At 38.2% G+C, this 19120-nt stretch overlaps 1 protein-coding gene across 2 annotated transcripts in view; it reads left to right on the plus strand.

The window, feature by feature from the left end:
- Positions 1-19120, plus strand: part of CTNNA3 (catenin alpha 3) — a 1199527-nt gene that overhangs the window by 268059 nt on the left and 912348 nt on the right. For both annotated transcript variants that reach the window (XM_081158218.1, XM_081158219.1), the window contains exon 6: positions 4708-4971. In XM_081158218.1, coding sequence (XP_081014344.1) covers positions 4708-4971 — 264 coding nt within the window. The remainder of the gene's footprint in view (positions 1-4707; positions 4972-19120) is intronic.

Consider the following 19120-nt stretch of genomic DNA (forward strand, 5'->3'; position numbering starts at 1 on the left):
TAATGGGAAGAGATTAAAATATCAAGAACTTGATTTGGAAGAAGTTGATTCCAACCCTCATGGATAACTTTGAGGGTTCAAGACTTCAGTGGAGGAATTAACTGCAGATGTGGTGGGAATAGCAAGAGAAATAGAATTAAAAGTGGAGCCTGAAGTTATGACTGAATTGCTGCCATCTCATGATAAAACTTTAATGGGTGAGGAGTTAGTTACTTCTTATGGATGAGTAAATAAGGTGTTTCTTTGAATTGGAATCTGTTTCTGGTGAGGATGTTGTGAAGATTGCTGAAATGACAACAAAGGATTTAGAATATTACATGAACTTGGTTGATAAAGCCATGGCAGACACTGAGAGGACTGACTTCAATTTTGAGAAAAGTTGGGTAAAATGCTATCAAACAGCATCACATGCTCCAGAGAAATTGTTCATGAAAGGAAGTGTCAATTGATGCAGCAAACTTCATTGTTTTCTTATTTTAAGAAATTGTCAGGGTACCCCAGCCGTCAACAACCACCCACCCTGATCAGTCAGTGCCATCAACATCAGGGCAAGACCCTCCACAGCAAAAAGATTAGCACTCACTGAAGGCTCAGATGATGGTTAGTATTTTTTAGCAATAAAGAATTTTTTAAGTTAATGTATATACATTGTTTTATTAGATATAATACTATTCAAACTTAATAAACTACAGTATTGTAAACACAACTTTTATGTGCACTGGGAAACCAAAATTTTGTGACTCAATTTATTGTGATATTTGCTTTATTGCTTTGGTCTGGAACCAAACTGCAGCATCTCCAAGGTAAGCCTGTACTTGCTGTGGTGCCACCTGCCATGGCCTGCACACACTCCTTGCTCTCCTGCCTCAGGCCTTTACACATGCTGTTTTCTTTCCTCATTTTCTTTTTGTGCTTTGTTTACAGGGAAAACTCCTACTTATAGTTTAAGATTCATCTCCTCTGATAAATTTTCTTTAATCCCCTCAAGCTGAGGAACTTTCCTCTATGCTATGATTTCTCTATTTTAACTCCCAAATAAATAAATTTGTTTGTTTCCCCCTCTGATCCTTAAGCTTTTTATCTTTGCATTCCTAACATCTAGCAAACTGTCTGATGTGCAGCAGGAGCCAAACATTATTTGCTGAATGAATGATTGAATTAATTAACTGATATCTTAGAGCCCTCCATTTTTATACTTTTTGATCTTTAAAATCCCTAAATATATTTTGTTCTCTTGCCAGAGTTAAAACTTATGTGTTACTTTTCTACCCAGTTGCACAGACTTGTAAGGTCTTCTTTTTTAAATCCCATCTGTATTTTTCTTCATCAGCTAGAAGTATTTAATGTCTTCTTAACTTGGAAATCTCATGTGAGCTTTTACTTTCTAGATCATTTAAAAAAGATATTAAATAAATATCAATCCCTGAGGAACTGAATTCTTTATACTTCTCCATCCAAAGAAATCCCTAATTAACGCTATCATTTAATCCCTATTTTGACCTGGTTTAAAATTTTAGCATAAGTAGACAACATATGAATCTTCGAGCCCAAGGTATTATCAGTTAAAACAAAATAAAACAAACACCGCCACAACCTTTTGTTTAGAAGGCTGGCATTCATTACTTCCGCTTTTGTTTATGTGCCTATTTATTACATTAAATTTATCCTTTGGGATGGCCCTTAGGAGAAATGATCCTGCCTTCTCTATTTCTGTTACCTAAAAACTCTGTAACCTGCCTTTCTTTCCCCTATCAGCTGCCATAATACATCATTGTTGTTATGTTCACTAAACCTGTCCTTTATTACAGTTTAGCATTTGGATATCAGGGCTCATTAAAAATCCTATAACTGCCTCAGGCAGACATAATTAAGCTTAGGCTCAGAAGCCAAAAATTTATTTTGTATTTTAAATTCCAAATTCCTACAGCATTAAAGTAACCAGAATTTACCGGTAGATATACATAGTCACCATCAGAGTAAAGAAATAATATTTTTAAACTTTCGCCTTCTTTGTAATAATATATGTTCACAGACTTTCTTCTTTCAGAAACTACCTAAATGTTGACTGTGCCATTCTAGATAAAAGACTATACATTATGTGTATGTCACTGCAGAGGGAATTGTGTAACAAGCTTTGATTATACTGTAATATGCAGGGAATTTTCTTCAGCTCTTTCTGAATATTTATACTTTTTTATTTTTATTTCTCTGAGGAGTTTGAGCATCATTTCAAAACATTAATTTACTTATCCTTTCAAAACATTAAGTTTTTTATCCCTTTAGTTTCACTGAGGTAAACGTAGGTAGTGCTATAACATTGTGCAGAATATGAAAATCACTAAGACAAAGACAGAACACCAAGTTTGATAAATTTAAGGAATAAAATAATTCTGTGCTCTTTCTATAAGTCTCTACTCTTTGTTTTCTGATATGCTACTTAATTTTATGTTGGAAAAATATCAATATCCCATTTTTATACATGTAAAAACAGACACTGAAAGAGTAGAAGACTTACCCAACTCATAGTGCTAATAACAGAGATAAAACTAGAACCCAGACCAGAAATACAAGGGGGAAATCATTGCAAGCCAAGAAAACCACAAAGTGTCTGCTCTTGGGTAATTAGTGAGGGTGAACAATGGCTGACAGCTACTTCTAACTGTCCTCCCTACATCTTGTAAACAAGTTGATATCCCCCCAAACCTGCATAAAGTAGCAGACAGCCTTTATTTTCAGAAAAGAAGGAACTAAAAATACAGTAGTGCAGCCATTTATTAACCTCAGGCAACATTATTCCTTGGTAACAGAGTCTTGTAAAAAAAACATGTGATTTGAAAGACTTAGGTTTAGATGTCAGTTCTTTTACCAGTCTCTGAATTTTCTTACACTAAATACCTATTTAGTTAAAATGGAGCTTAATAATAGCAGCCTAATTGCCTCAAAAGGTGTTGTGATGCTCAATAAGATGCTTCCAGAAGCACTTTATAAACTATGTCATTATACAAATACAAGTCCTCGTGCTTATATAGCAAATAAAGGAAATCCTTCCTGTGCTGGAAAGAGTATAGCGCAGTTATTGGGATCATGGTTTAGCACTCCACACTGACTTAGGTTACAATATAAGAAATGCCACCATCTGGCTCTGTCACTTGGCTTAGGAACTTAGACTCTTCAAACCTCAGTTTTCTCCTCTTTAAAATGAGGAATAACCTTTATCATGAGTTTTTACAGGATTTACATGAGATAGTATATGTGGAATGCATAAGCTATTGTTAAGGTCCCTTGAGTTAGTTTTCTTTAAAATAAACTATTTATATTAATATTTTTATATATTAGTATTAGCAAAAGTTGCAAATTAAGTAAAGGGAGTTCCCATCTACTTTTTTCCTGGTTCCCTCCATTGTTAATATATTTGATTTGCCACAACAGACAGACATTGATGAATTACTATTAACTAAACTCAGGCTTTATTTGGACTTCAGCAGTGTATCCATGAATAGCTATTTCTTTTCCAGGATCCAATCCAGGGTTCCATATTACATTTGATTGTCATGTCTCCTCAGCTTCCTCTGGTCGGTGAGAGTTTATCAGTCAGTCTCCTTGTTTTCCGTGACCTTAACTGTCTTGGGGAGTACTTCCCAGGTATCGCATAGGATGTTCCTTATTATTAGACTGGGATTGTGGGCTTTTAGAGAGAATATCAGCGAGGAGAAGTACTCTTTTTGCCACAATATACCAATGGGTACATGATATCCCTGTGACATCACTAATAATGTTAAGCTTCATCACTTAGTTAAGGTAGTGCTTATTGAGGGTTTTCACTGTATATTGAGTTAGTTTTGACCAGCTGTCACTTATATAGGCCTTCTCTTCCCTCTCTTCCCACTGTTAGGAATGCTTTTCATTTCTGTTTACTGCAATTATCACAGAGGAAATACCTTGTGCAAATGCAGCATTCTCCTCTCAGATCAGTCTCTATGACATTTTACTTTGGTCTTTTCTTCATAGCATTTATCATTACCTGAAATTGTCTTGTGCATTTGTTTACCTAGTTTATTGTGTGTCTATAGGCCCCCTCCCCTCAAACAGGAACACAAGCTTCAAGAGAACAAGGTCCTTATAGGACTGTTAACATCTGCACACTTGGAATCTAGCACAAGGGTTATCATATCCTAAGTGCTCAATAACTATTTGTTGAATAAATGTCAAAGAAAGAAAGATACAGGATTAATTTATTAAGAGAGTTGAAAAGAGCAGAATGGTGGGAGGTTCAATTTAGCATCTTAACTGAATTGGTTTAGTTTTAATGAAAAGGTTAAATGCAATCATCGGCATCTCTAGAAATACGTAATCAGTATCCTTATAATTCAAGCTCTCTTATAATACACTTAATAATGTGAATGTCAGAGTATTTTTCTGACTTGTAAGGATATGACTGACAGATGTAAGATCTCAGTATTATACATCTGCATCACTGTGACCTTTATTGCTAAGCTTTTTTATTAGGCTCAGCTTTCCTATTGTAGAACTTTTAACAGAATCTGAAGGAATGGAAAAATAATTGATGGCCTTGAATTTAACTTATAGATGACTTCTTAGTGTCTGTTATCTTTTCATTTATATTGCCAGAAAAATGGAGCTTCTTTGCATGACTCTTTCTCCCCATAACTCATTATAAGGCACCTCTCTTTTTATTCTCATTCTCAGGACTTAAAGTCTCCAAATCAGAGGGATGAAATTGCAGGGGCCCGGGCCTCATTGAAGGAGAACTCCCCCCTCTTGCATTCAATTTGTTCAGCTTGTTTGGAACATTCTGATGTCGCTTCCCTCAAAGCCAGCAAGGACACAGTTTGTGAAGAAATCCAGAATGCTCTCAATGTAATTTCGAATGCTTCACAAGGCATCCAGAATGTGCCGGCCTCGCCGCAGCCTCAGGCAGCAACCCTGGGAAGTGCCCTTGATGAGCTTGAGGTAAGTCAAGAGAAAGGTAGAGTGTGATTTGATGTCCCAACGTGAAAATAAACAGAAGTGGGCTTTCAGATCCACGTGCTGGAGTTTAGAGCATGAGTAAATGAAGGTCCAGTCATCCAATCAGACTCTATCATCGTCTTGTATCTTCCAATGAATTGATGAGCAGGAAAATATTCCATCTGGTGACGTCTGAGTCCTTTGCATCTCTGCCAAGGAAATCAATGACTTTGAAGTGGGAATTGTTAATTAGATCGTGATGATGACTTTTTTATAGAAATCAACTTATGAAATGTAGGATTAATTCATTTCACAAATACTTAGTAGTGTCACTGTTCTTTGTGCTTGGGATGTAATAGATCACTACCCCCGTGAAGCTTGCATTCTAACAGGGGATATAGGCAAAAACAAAACCAATAAACATAGGTAAGTAAATTGTATAGAACATTACACCGAGAATGTGAGAGACTATCAAAGGCGTGAAGGAAGTTAGAGAATCAGCAGATTGAGATGTAGAGCAAAGGCCTGAAGGCATGCCCTAGTGTTTAGGTGGCAGCACAGAAGCTGGGTGATGGGCAGAGAGCGCAGGGGGATGCGAAGTAGAAGCTGAGGTCAGAGACCCAGTGGAACTAGGTTGTAGAGGGCTCAGTAGGCTTTTAAGGACTCTGGCTTTTACTTCAAATTAAATGTGATTCATTGTAAGGTTTCAAGCAGAGGAGTGACATGCTGAGACTACATGGACAGCGCGTGGAGCATAGACAAAAGAGGAGCAAAGGGAAAAGCTGAAAAATAGCTTCCAGACACCTAAGTGCTCCAGCCTCCCTCAGGCAGGAGGCTGTTGTCATAACACAGGTTTCATGTTTATACTTTACATGCACCGCCTCCCATTTTCGTTTGGACCAGGGTGGTACCAGGAAATATTAAGGCTTGATTTTGTAAGGAGAGCCAACTAGATTTGACAGAATGCATGTGACATGTGGGAGAAGAGGAGGAGCCCTGGCTGGTGTTGCAGCCTGAGTCCCCTGGGAGCACCTGCCAGATGGAGTTTGGGAGGAAAGGGGGGAGCGGGACTCAGCAGAGGACCCACCAGGGGGACCCACCAGGCCTGGACAAATCCCCAAGGAGCTCCGGGGGGAAGGTTGACATTGATGTACCTTGTCAGGCACAAAAGCCAGGCCTTTACACCTTTTAGTCACTGGCAGCAGTCATCGTGCCCTGGGAAGGGTATGATCCCCAGGTGCTAGGAGTGCGAGCAGCCCCTACAGCTGAGACTGATGCTGAAGGAACTGATAGCTGGGGGCCGTCTGTAGTCCTCACTCCTCACAGCTGGGCAAGGCCTACCACGGATCACGTCAAGGCTTTTTTTGTTCTGTTTTGGCAACTGGATGGATGAAGTTTTCATCAGTTATGATGGGGACAACTGTGGGTGAAGCTGTTTTTGAGAAGAAGCTCAGAAACTCAAACTCAGTTTTCAACACTGGGTGCCCAAGTCAGTCATGTAGTTGCTTAATGGGGGGCAACGCTTAGGATAAGGGTCTGAAGCCCAAATGCCTGGTTCCTGTCTCAGCTGTCGCTCTTAACTATTAACTACCCATGTGACCTTAGGAAAGTTATTTTATTTAACTCAGTTTCCTCTCCTGTAAGTGGGGATAATAATAGAACCTATCTCATAGTGTTGTTGTTAGAATCAGTGAATTAATAATACATGTAAAAATTCTTAGAGAAGTGCCTAGTACTTTATAAGTGCTCAGTAAATCTTAGCTTTTATTATCATTAGTGGAGATGACTATTTGGAGGCAGATTCTTCTACAATGAAGAAATCATTGCAATTAAAATTACTAAGTATAATTGATAACTTAAAAATAAACACTGCATATAACATAATTCCTATGTTGTTCTTAATTTTATTACTTTAATGGTTAAAATATTAGGTACTTTATTTAAATTTGGAATGACCTTTTTGTATACTTTTCCATTGGTTACATGTTTTTAAACAGGTCCCTTCATTTCTAATCCAGCATTATTCAATTTTTAGACATCCTTGTAAAAATTTATTGAATTCCTAATTAGTTTCTATAACCCTTGTTAGTGAAAAGGGCTTTGTACCTGGGATATTTAAGTAGAAATAGTCTGTATTTGGAGAGTGGCTAATATGGTGAGGTGAAATTTTCTAGGCTGGACATATAGGATTGTATATCATTTTTCACAGTGTTACATAGAACTGTGTCAGGGGATGCTTGCGTAAGTGGTCCAGTTTATGCATTCTATATTCCTAGGATTATAGAAGAAGACAGATTATTTCCAAATTGCTTTTCCTTCTGGGAAGTCTATTTCTCCCTTTAGTTGAAAGTGGCTGTTACAGGCAAGAAATGACAGTGGTTATAGAGGAGGGGAAGGGGGAGAAAGAGAGGGGATGGGGGAGAGGGAGGGAGGGAGGGAGGGAGAGAGTTGTAGCTTTGATGGGAATGGGCATAGGAGTGGCAATGGATATAGTCTTTGCTTCTCAAGCTATGTGACTGACTCACTTCTGAACAAGGCAAGAGGGAGTCCCAAAGATATTTCCCTGAAATCCTAATACTGTCTTAACAACCTTTGAAATTCAGTTCCAGTCAAAGCTAGGGATGCCCAAGCTAGTATAAATGCTTGAATTTCATACACATTTTTATATCCAAGTTATAAATAGCTGCTGAGGCTGTCTGAACTAGATAAAGCAGAATTTATTGAGCATTTAGCCTTTTTAAATGATTTTGTAAATTAAATGGTTGCACTTTCCTTTATTTACAGGAAGCTGTATTGGTAAAGGATCCAAAATAACCTTTGCTCTATCTTGCTTCTACAAATATAATACCTTGAAATAAATTGATGTAGTAAATACGCTGTTGGGAGTATGTGTCATTAAACGTTTATGGTGTGGAAATGTATCAGAGCGCTTACTCAACAACTACCATGCTGCAGCTTCATTTGCTCTTTCATTCTGGTCCACACCTGGTTGTGGATATGAAACCTGAGATTTATTGGTAAGAAAATAGAAGTTGAATTAGAATACTTTCAGGCTAAATCAATTGATTTATTGGAAAGGCTAATATGAATTATAGGGTGTTCCTTCTGCCTTTGTGAATGAGCGAGAGTTGAAAAGTGTTAAATTGTAGGCTAACCGAACTTCCAAAATATCTTTAAGCAAGAAACTTTGCCAGTGAAAGTTGCTTTGAAACTCCAAGCCCATCAAGATAGGCTTTCTCTTGTCTGGAGAGCAGGAGCAGCTGTTGTAACCATGGTGCACAGAAGTATGCAGATGATCTTGTGGAAAAGGTGATAATGACAGAGGAGTTCTGTAGTATTTTCTCATTTTCAAAGAGCTGTCATATTTCTTACCTTTCTTTTTCATATATTCATTTATGTGTCATCATTCCTGTATTTCTTTATTCACTGTTGTGTCTCCAACACCTAGAACAGTGCTCTAGACATAGTAAGTGCGAGGTGAGTATTGATGAGTGAAGGCAGGAAAGAACGGATCTCGGGACGCTGGTTGTCATTTTGTGATATTGCAGCAAAGAGCATTTCCCCCTTACCCCTGTTTGTTTTTCTCTCCTTTCTCCAACTGGCAGTGCATGTACTTGTGGCAGGTGGCTCTCCTTTACCTGACTTTTACCTGGAACATGAATTTATAGTGAGGTAAGCCACCAGAAACATATCTAAGTGATATGCTGCTCAGATTCTTCTTTTGTGATAAGGGAGCACAAAGAGAAAAAAATCCTCTCCTCTCAGTAGCTATCTAGCCTTAGTTTAGGTTCCCTGCAACTGCCAAGATATGCTGCCTTTTACTAAGAGTAATAATTTGCAGAGCACAGTCCTTATATCTTCATATTTCCACCTAAAGGAGAAACAGGACCTGTGCCAAGCAGGTTAGCATTTAGGAGCTAGAGAACGATGGGCATCACTGATATCTAGGAGCACTTTAACATGATTTTTAAAAAATGGTTTGGTATCTAGAAATATAGTAAAATAAAAAACTAAACATGATGGCTAGAATGTTTTTAAATACATAGATAGTCCAACAGATGAATTTGGAAAATTTGAGGCCAGCCAGGTACGAAGAGAGCTGAAATCCAGACTAGCAAGCCAGCACCGGCATGGTGCTGGGAGATGGGGAGGAATTTTTTTTCATTATGGCCTGGAGTTTAGATTTTGAAAGACCATGAACCGAGGACAGAAGACAAAGCCTATATAGTGCCCAGATCACATGAAAAGATCTTTTCATAAAGAGGAGAATCCTTACATTTGACCACGTCATTGGATGAACAAGACAAACACTAGCCCCTACAGCAAGGAGACAGTAGGAGGACTTTGCCCGCTTAACCTTGGCCCTGGGTGGCCCAGAAAAAAAGAATAGAAAACATCTTGGAAATTGTCTAACAATAAATCTGTCCTTATCTGGACATTGGGTCAGAATTCATATTATCTATATGGCCTCTCAAACCCCAGCTGAAAATTTAAAGTTGTCCCTTCTTGGCAATACCTCCGAGTACCTGCTGGAAGTAAACTCTTATTTACTCTGCACTTTACACCTAGTTCACAAAAAACTCTCCTGCAGTTCCAAGGAAAATAAGTTCTTACAAGACACACAAGTAAGCAGGCCACCACAGTGAGACAGTGCAGGAAGAACCAACTGCAGAAAAAGATCCGCAAACACTGTAGATATCGAATATAAACTGTATGCTTAATATACATTATTCCTTCTTTATGTACTATAGTATGAGGAGTATTTTAAAGGAACAAAAAACTGTTGAAATTGACCAGGCAGAACTATCTGAAATGAAAGCCATAATCACAAAAAATTCAGCGGTGAGGCAGAACGGGAGATAGGCAGAGAATTAACGATCTGAAGGGTACATTTGAAGTTTCTTACAATGCCGCACAGAGAGACAGTACAAAACTTGTTTTAAAAAGCAGGTAAGGTACATGGAAGATGGCGTCCCAAGTTCTAAAATATTCTAATATAAGATTCAGAAGAGGGGAAAGTATAAAAGGACTAAGAATTTCCTAGAACTGATGGAAGACACCAATCTCCAGAGCTAAGAAGCCCCAAATTCCTAAGCAAGGTACAGAAAAAGAAATACACATACATATATTGTAGTGGGCCTGAAGAGCAGCGGAGACAAAAGAATGTTTTTAAAAATATTGGGAGGTAAGACACCCTCCACACCTGAACACATTGAACAAACAATTACACAAGGATCAGTTCCTTCTGACAGAAAAATCAGAAACCGACTGAGAGGTTCCTGTATGCTGGGTGACTGAGAACATACCCCCATCAAAACAGGTAGGAAAACCCGAGACACGTTCTCACCACAACCTTCACCCATAACACAGCACCCACCTCCCAGCTGCCCTTGAGGAGCAAAGCTTCGGACCACATATCTAGGGCCCCAGCCTGATGTCTGCTCCCAGAGTGTCTGTCTCCTAATTTGCCTATTTTGGGGAGCTAACAGGGCCTGGTATTTACTAGTTCCTTGGGACCATAGCGAACAAAGAGGCAGTTTTACACAGGCCCGCAAGCACTTCCTTTGGCTCTTCCCCCTCCTCAGTGCAAAGGGCGCAGGCAGTGAAGCCCAGCCTCCAGCTTCTTGGAAGGGGCTGGACTGAGCATTCAACGTTCTGACTTTGCCAGCTGCTGACCAGGGTCTGGTCTCAGTCACCTGTCTCTGAGAGCCGACAGGGCAGGCCATCACTAGTCCCCAAGGAGGTTGAGCTGGTGTGTGGGCACTTTTCACATTTCCCACACTTCCCAGGACTCTGGGATGAAATTTAGTGCTAGTTAGTGTTAGTTTAGTTAATTAGGCAGTGCCTTAGTGGGAAATATGACTAAGAGAAAGCATGGAGGAAAAATAAATATGGAGGTGATGAAGAGCGTGTAATAGGAGTGGACAGTTTACACTTCATACTGATTGAAATCTAGCTTAGGGAAGTTTATTTAAGGCATATTATAGAGCAGTTTTTGTTTTATTATTCATTGACCACCCATATGCACAGTGGATAGTTTGACACCTGATTTAATGTACAGAATTCTGCATGTAACAGAACACACACCTTTCAAGTATCCATGGAACCTTCACAAAAATAATTGATGGCAGCAACGAAAAGTTTAGTAAATTCTGCAAAGTAGAAGAGGCAACATATGAATGACATTGGGAACATGTTTTCCTTCTGTTTTTAATCTAGATTTTAAAATATCACTTTTTTTTCTTTGTAAAGATTTTTTTGGTAATTAAGATTACTATCTTTAAATTTAGTTAATTTCTATTTTTATCATTATTAACTCCTACTTTCTAATTTTTGAAGGTTAATTTTGCTGTTCTTTTGTGTCTTGAGTATATTTAGTTTATTTTTAGTTTTTGTCATTATGTTTTCCTTCCATGTTTTAAAATAAATTCATTTATGCTCCAATTTTTGCTTGGGACGCTTTAAATTTGAGAAGCAGTGCTCTTCTTTATTTTTTTTTCAAAATTGGCATCAATTTTAATTTATATATATATATTTTTTGGTCCTAGAGTCTTAGAAGGGTGTTTTAAAAATTTAAACATTGTTTTTTGTTTGTTTATTTTTGTCATGCTTTTAAATTAATACCTAGCTTTACTGAGTTGTGGTGAGAAAACGTAGTTTTATTTTAGAATTTTGTTTGGAATTTTTTTGGAAACTTGTAGAGATTTTCTTTGTAGCTTACTTAATTCATTTTTTGAAAGTTGCATATATATAGGCTTATTCTTTAATAGGCAGTTCTAAAAATCTATTATCTTGAGCTTCTTAATTTTAATCAATAAGTTTTCTGCATCCTTATGTTGTTTTCTACCTCACTTGTTGGAGAGGGGAGTTGAAGTTTCCTATATGACAGCAGAATTCCATTTTCTCCTTGTATTTCTAGTGGTATTTTGTTTCATACATTGAGAAGCATATTATGAGGTTTAGAAATGTTCTTGTCTGCCAAGACTTTCTGATGGACTGTACTTTTATCATTACAAAATGTTCCTTAAAGGGGAAAAAATAGGGGGTATCTGTAATAGTGTCAACAATAAATTTTTAAAAATGTTCTTATTTATCCTGTTTAATGGAGTCTGCTCTGAATTCTATTTTGTCTGGTATGAATATTGATATCCTGGCTTTCTCTTAGCATTTTCCTGGTGTAGCTCTAGTATTAATTTTATTAATTTATGATTAAGTTAATCATTTCATAAGGAATGCATGAATTTATTCTTGTAAAATAATCAGACCATTACAATAATATGTAAAGGAAACAGTATGTCCCTTTTTACTCCACCTCAGTTCCATTTTCACTATTAGAGATAACTGCTATTAAGGATTTGGTGCATATTTTCCTGACCCTTTTTAGGGAGAGGCACATTTTTTCCCCTTTATTGTTTTTTTTCCCTTCTGAAACTCCTATTAAGATGGATGTTGGCCTATCTCGATGAGTTTCCTGGGTTTAAATTTTTTCTCATAGTTTCCATATTGCTATTTCCACTCCGGGAGAATTCTTTGCCTTTGTTTCCTAGTCACTGATTTTGTTGGGAGGCATGTTTATTCTGCTCTTCAAGTCTTCAATTGTGTAGTCTTTATTTCTGCAGCGTCATTTTGAATTTCCAAGAACACCATGGTTTTAACTGTGGTGATTCTTTTTTATAGGTATACATTTAAATACCTTTGAGGATGTTAATTATACTAACTATATTTCCTTAAGAGTTTAGTTCTTCTGTTTGCTGAACTTGAAGCCTCTAATTCTGTTGGTGTTATCTCAAATGTTTGCTGATTAACCACTTGAATAAGAATCACTTTGGGGGCTAGTGAAAGTGAAGATTACTGTTCCCCATTTAGATAGCCTCTAACCTGGGGGTCTAGAATCTATTTCAGGAAACATGCTTCCTATGTCATCCTTATGCACACTAAATGTTGCAATCCATTCTTCTAGACAGTATAGTAGCTACGATGTATTTTGCAGTATTCATGTAGTGTCCTTGTAGTCATTGTAGGTCCTTATTATAGGAGCACTAGGTCAAGTTGTTAATACTGGAGGAAGGAGAGTAAAGAGAGGTAGGTGCTTATTTGGACGAAGAAAGTTGTTTGCCTTCCTGGAGCTTCTTGTCCTTTGTAGTGGACATTTCCCAGCTTATCTAGGAGCCACTCTGGGTTCTAAAGTTACAACTCCCACGGGACTTCTTAATCTGAAGTTCATGGGGATCCACAATAGAAACCAGGTGTCTGTGGACTTTGGTGGGAAAATATTAGATCTTTACTTCAACATTCATTCTGAAATTTAGCATATTGTCTAATTATTAATATAAGTGACAAACCACAGTACTGCTGGCAATACCTAAGATTTTGTTACCAGTAGCAATTACAGATATTTTCATGCCACATTCCAGGTATGCAAAGTGTCATTTATGCTTGTTACTACTATGTTATTAGGTCCCCAGTGCTAGATCTTATTATTTTATGTATTAATATGACAAATTAAAAAAAATATTTTTATAACTGTTAATGGAATTGGTTTCCATTTGAATATGCCTTTTATTTTATACATTACAATAATTGTTTTGAGGAGAGGTTTTAGTTTTCACCAGAGTGCCAGTGGAGTCCAGGACACAGTAAAAGTTAAGAACCTCAAGCTACTTAACTTGTGACTTCAGTCTAGGCCAGTTGCTGAGTCAGTTATTTCTGCGAGTGGGATATTGGCTTAAATGTTCTCCCCTTTAATTACTTAGCAGAAAGTATGTTCAATTCCTATGGCCTCTGACTCTAGAGTCATGTTGGAAAGCCTTAGTTTTTTGTGGTTATTTTGAAGTCATTTTTTCCCTAAGTGGAATTTCTCTTTTCTTAAGTTTTATCATCAGCTTGTTCCTTTCCTTCCTCCCTCCCGTCTTTTGTTCCTTACCCTCCATCTCCCACATTTTCCCTCCCTATTTCCTCTTTTCTTAATTTGTTCTTTAAGTTTTTTATTGAGAAGTTAACACATGTGCACATTTACAAATCTAAACAATTCAATTATATCTAGTAAGTTTGGGGAAAATAAAATGAAAAGCAACATCTCCTGCCAACCCAGGAAAATCCCTTCACAAAAGTAGGAGAGAAAGAAAAGTTTTATTATTGAGTCAGCATTAAACCAGATTGTGAGATGAATATAGCAGGCAATCTACTCAAGAGACTGCAGATACAGAAAGAAATCTCACCATTTTATATAGCTAAGCAGATAAAACCCATTACAAACATGTTCTCAAGATAAACAACAAACAAGTCAAAAAAGAGGAACTATGTATGTTTTGCATACATAGCTCATCCTAAATTAACTTGGTGATTGGAATGACAGTCTGTGTTAGCTATTGCCTTTATTCATAGGAAAATTAAATTTAGTATATTTTTATGACAGAAGTAAGTTTGCACCTTGGCGCCAGGTACCCAGGGAAAGTAGGCTGCTACCCTCCCATGGAAACTGGGAGATAGAGGCACTATCTTTTTTGATGATTACATTTCAAAGAGATGGCTTCCAGGTCCTTGAGAAAGACATTCTGGGGTTGAAAAGCTGGCAAGAAGCTCCTTTGGTTTATAAAAAAGATTTACATATACATTTCAAAGGGACAGAGAAAAAATTACAATAACAAGTTTTCTAAAATAAATGATGAAAGAAAAGGGTGGGGGCAGTCTCTTTCCCTTTTCGCCCTGGATAAGTTTTTCTTTTTTCAGATTTATATTTATCTTTATTCCTCCCCCCCCCCGAAACAAGCACTTTTAATGTATTCTTTGTTTATTATTCCAGAGACAGTGTCTGTACATACCAAGGGTATAACCGAGGAATAAATTCCTAGCATAGTACCTGTGCTATAAATGTTTGTTGAATCAGAAACATTTTGGGCTCTATTCTCACGGCTCTTATAATGTAGCAGAAAGCAATGTGGGAAGGCTGTATGGAAAGGGAACTGAGATGAGTCTTGAAGTCTGGGCAGAATTGTGATAGGACATTTAATGACTTTTTCAGTTATCTAAAAGGGGTTTTATAAATGTCATTGCCTGAACAAACATAAAGATGTGCTTTTGAGTGTGTGTGTGAGGGCTCTTTAATAAGATGATTTACCAGCAAGAGAGTCTTGATCTTTTCACGTGGACTGGCAGGAAAACACGCAGGAGTACACCCTTAAGGATGAATGGCAGACATAGATGAATAGTTATCCTTGGGATTATCATGCCAGTTTGATTAATCAATGAATCAGTGTACTTTGGTTAGTTCAAGAGCTTATAAATTCAGCTTTCTTATTTGTTGCTATTAAACATTTCATAGTTCTTGTCTGGGGGGAAAAGTACTTTTAAGTTTTAGAGATTTGCTTTAAAATTTCCTTTTAATAAAAGCTGTTTCCTTCTTAGGGAAATGCATTCCTAAGTTCACACTTTCCTTTTTTAAAGAGAGTGCTAATACTACTCCTTTTCTGCAGCAGTGAGACTGGAATTCCCAGCGGATGCTCCTGAACACTGTGCTGTACTGTCTACAGCAGGAGATTGGTAGACAATCTGGCTTGCAAACCAAATTTGGAGGAACCATGCTGAATGTCAAGCTCAGACTTTTCAACTTTATTAAGGGAAGAACTATTTAATCAGGGAAAAGAGAAAATCAAATAGATGTAGGATGATTAATCAGTCATGATGTGCAGATTATTTTGCAGGTTTAGATGGGGGAGACAAGATATTTCGGTAATATTTCCAGTAAGAGGTAATAAGGACTTAAGATGGGGGTAGTTGAAATGAAAAGGGAAGAGAGAGAATAAAGAGGGAAGAGTTGACAGTTGTAGTGACTGTGAAGGCGAGAAGGGGGAGGTGGCTTACAATGGCTTAGGCATCAAATGGACCTATGCTTGGAAGAGTGATGGCATCGTGACCTCAGTAGGAGAGTGAACTGACTTGGGAGAAAGAAATTATTATATGAGGCAAGGGAGACAGGCAAAAAGAAATTATTATAAGCTTCTGAGCATTTAAATATATTTTTGGCGTTTTATGAGGGGAAATCATTTGAACACAAATATATATGGCATGTGAAACGAAATAAGCAATTTACTATTTCCATAACTACGCCTTAAAGACTATTAGTTAATGTTCCAAGTCCAGAAGGTCCTCTAGCTGCTAGCTTTATTTAAGTAGAAATGTCTGTGGTTCCCTCTGATAGCTGTAGATATGATTAGTAATTGGATTATCCCCAAACCTTTGGAAGGTTAGATTTACCATGTAAAGTTATCAATTACGGCCACTTTGTTTCTGTCCCATGTAGCAAACTGTTTATCTAGCGCAGTCTATCTGTTGGACAATGCGCTGTGTTAAAAGTGGATTGGTGCTTATTTCAGAAATGTCCTGAGAATAAGCTGAAATCGAGAAAAGAGAAGTATCCTATGACAGTTATTAATCTATTTCTTACATTTAAAAAATTTAGTAAAATATTTTATTGGTGTTTGGTCACGTGACTTCCAGCTTTAATTTACAGGAATTTGTTTTTGCTCTAATCAAAGTATGGAGGGAGAAAAATTTTAGAATTCTTTGTTCTCAGGACACAGTGTGATAAAATTTGGTTAGTGCCATGCTCTGCCCCCTAGAATGTTTATTACTACCCTGTCACGGAGAGCATTGTTCAGGGGCCATGCTCTTCCTAGAATTTGGCACCTATAGCTTTTATTAGTGGCTGGTGGTCACGGCCAGGTTTGAGATTTAGGGCTGCCTAAATCCAGCCACGGATCTGTCATTTACAAGCTTTATTTTTTCGTTTTAGTATTTACAGTGGATTTGGAAAAGCAGGAGAGGTGGCAGGCGATTGTATTTTGAAAACTCGTTCAGCTTTATGCTACATGGAGAATTTCAAAGCTTGTTTTCTAAGAATAGTTAAAAAGGAGAATAACAGCATTTTAAAATCCTAAACAGAAACTTTTTGTTGCAGATACTATTGATTGTGGAGAAAATATTGCCAACCTATGAGTTTTTACTGTAAGTAGGCTCCGTGGTTAAAAGGCATGGCAACAATGTCTCGTGTTTTCTTTCTTTTTTAAAAATATATCTTTATTGACTTCAGAGAGAGGAAGGGAGAGGAGGAGAGAGATAGAAACATCAATGATGAGAGAGTCATTGATCGGCTGCCTCCTGCATGCCCCTGACTGGGGATCAAGCCCGCAACCCGGGCATGTGCCCTGAGCGGGAATCGAATGGTGATCTCCTGGATCCTAGGTCGATGCTCAACCGCTGAGCCATACCCTTCTACAGATCTGAGGGTGTCTTCCTGGGCACACAGCCTGTGCATAGAGCCCCACGGTTAGAAGGGTCTGGTGTTTGGCTTCATTATCTGAAGTAACTGTCTTGAAATTCTGAATGCATTTTAAACAAGAGGCCCTGCATTCCCATTTTGCACTGGTCCTGCCTGATTCCTTCGGCTACTTTCAGATTGTCTTGCACTCCCCTTGGTTCCCATCACCTAATCTCAGTTCACTTTTAACATGTGAAATCCAAGATAGAATTGCAATTAAAGCGAAAACTGCTAATCTAGGCTGATTACTGACATGTAAGTGGTTTGGACTAAGATATGTTCACCAAGTCCCAGCTTTGTTAGCCGTAAATGACCACTTGAAGCTAAATGAATACTATAGCAGGCAGGATCCAGAAGAGCAAAGACCAGAAGCCCCAGAGCAAAGGGGAAAAGTGAAAAGCGATGAACAGAGCTGAGGTGACTGCCAGCGCTCTCTGACTCTTCTCCAAGCCTCCTCTAAGCCAATCAAATAGCATATGTCATGTCCTGCAGATGGAAAAGCAGCCTGAGCAAATGTATACGGCACAGATGCATGGATCTGTCGTCCAGCGGCGGGAGGCATATTTGTTAAGCCGCCTGCCAGTAGCCACGAGTTTTGAAGAGGGGTAGTTGCTTTGTGGGAGGTAGATTAATTTTATTTGTTTCACATGGAAACCATGCTGTCTCTAAAAGGCGTAGTTGACTTCTTCAGTGCCTAGAATGAGTCTGACCGTGTTTCTTCTCACATGTCTGTCTTAATCATGTGACTATGGGGCTAGTATATGAGGCCAGCCTTACAGAGAGGGAGGAGGGCCAGGGCCAGTGTGGGAATTATGGCGATGGATGAGGCAGTGTAATAAATAAAGCCATGGGGGGGGGGGTTGGTGACCTCAGAGACTGAGAAAGCATCAGTTGAAGTCAGTTGACCTCTTGATGAAAAATAGATGATACACATCATACTGAGACACATTATACTGAAGGTGGTGAGAATAGACTGTTTGTGTTTTGACACTTTTCAATACTAGAGAATTTCTAAGTTTGTATATTCCTAATTTAAACATAGGACTTAAAGTATTTGTAGTTAGGTGTAATGTGTATGGTATTTATGTTATAGCTGTCACTGAAAAAGTGAATGATAAACGTATACAGGACTCTCTTTTGGGCTCGGCAGGTTAATGAGGAAAGGGCAGTAGATTGAGCATTATCTACCTGGCACCTGACCTGTGGGCATCTTTGGGATCATGGAACAGCAGGAGTGGCTTGAGCTGGGGAAGGCACGAGGATTTTGACAGGCTGCAGACCCCCATTCACTGGTCCTCATCATGAATGGATTTGGAGATGGGGGTCACCTTACCTCTAGCAACCAGTCAACAATTTACCAAAGAGCCTCCTTAGAACCACCAATGTTTAGAGAATCATACTGAGCGCTGATGCAGGTGCTGTATTAACTGAGGACCCTGGTTCTGAAGGAATTTTGTGCTTTTTGGGGGGAGTATCAAAAAGCTTTGCCTTACTTTAAAAGTACCCTTAAATTGAGATGGTGGATGCCCTACACTTTTCATCAATAGAAAGAGTTCCCATTTCCTTTTGATTCATGTAATTCCCAAGGATATTTTGAAGTTTCCACATACTTTCCCCCCTCCAGTTCTTCATATATGGAAATAGCAGCCATGGCCACAGTTAAGTTAAACGGAAGACCCTTTAAATGTGATAATTTCTCACCCAGAGTACAGAGAAGCAACCCTGTTCATTTTTACCTAAATTAGTTTTCATTGGCACCTGATACTTCTTTCCCATGATCTATCCTGATATTTACCCATTAGTCTCTCTGGATGAGGCACTCCTTCCAAGCTCTAA

Source organism: Miniopterus schreibersii, assembly GCF_964146895.1.
Source record: "Miniopterus schreibersii genome assembly, chromosome: 14".
Lineage (NCBI taxonomy): Eukaryota > Metazoa > Chordata > Mammalia > Chiroptera > Miniopteridae > Miniopterus > Miniopterus schreibersii.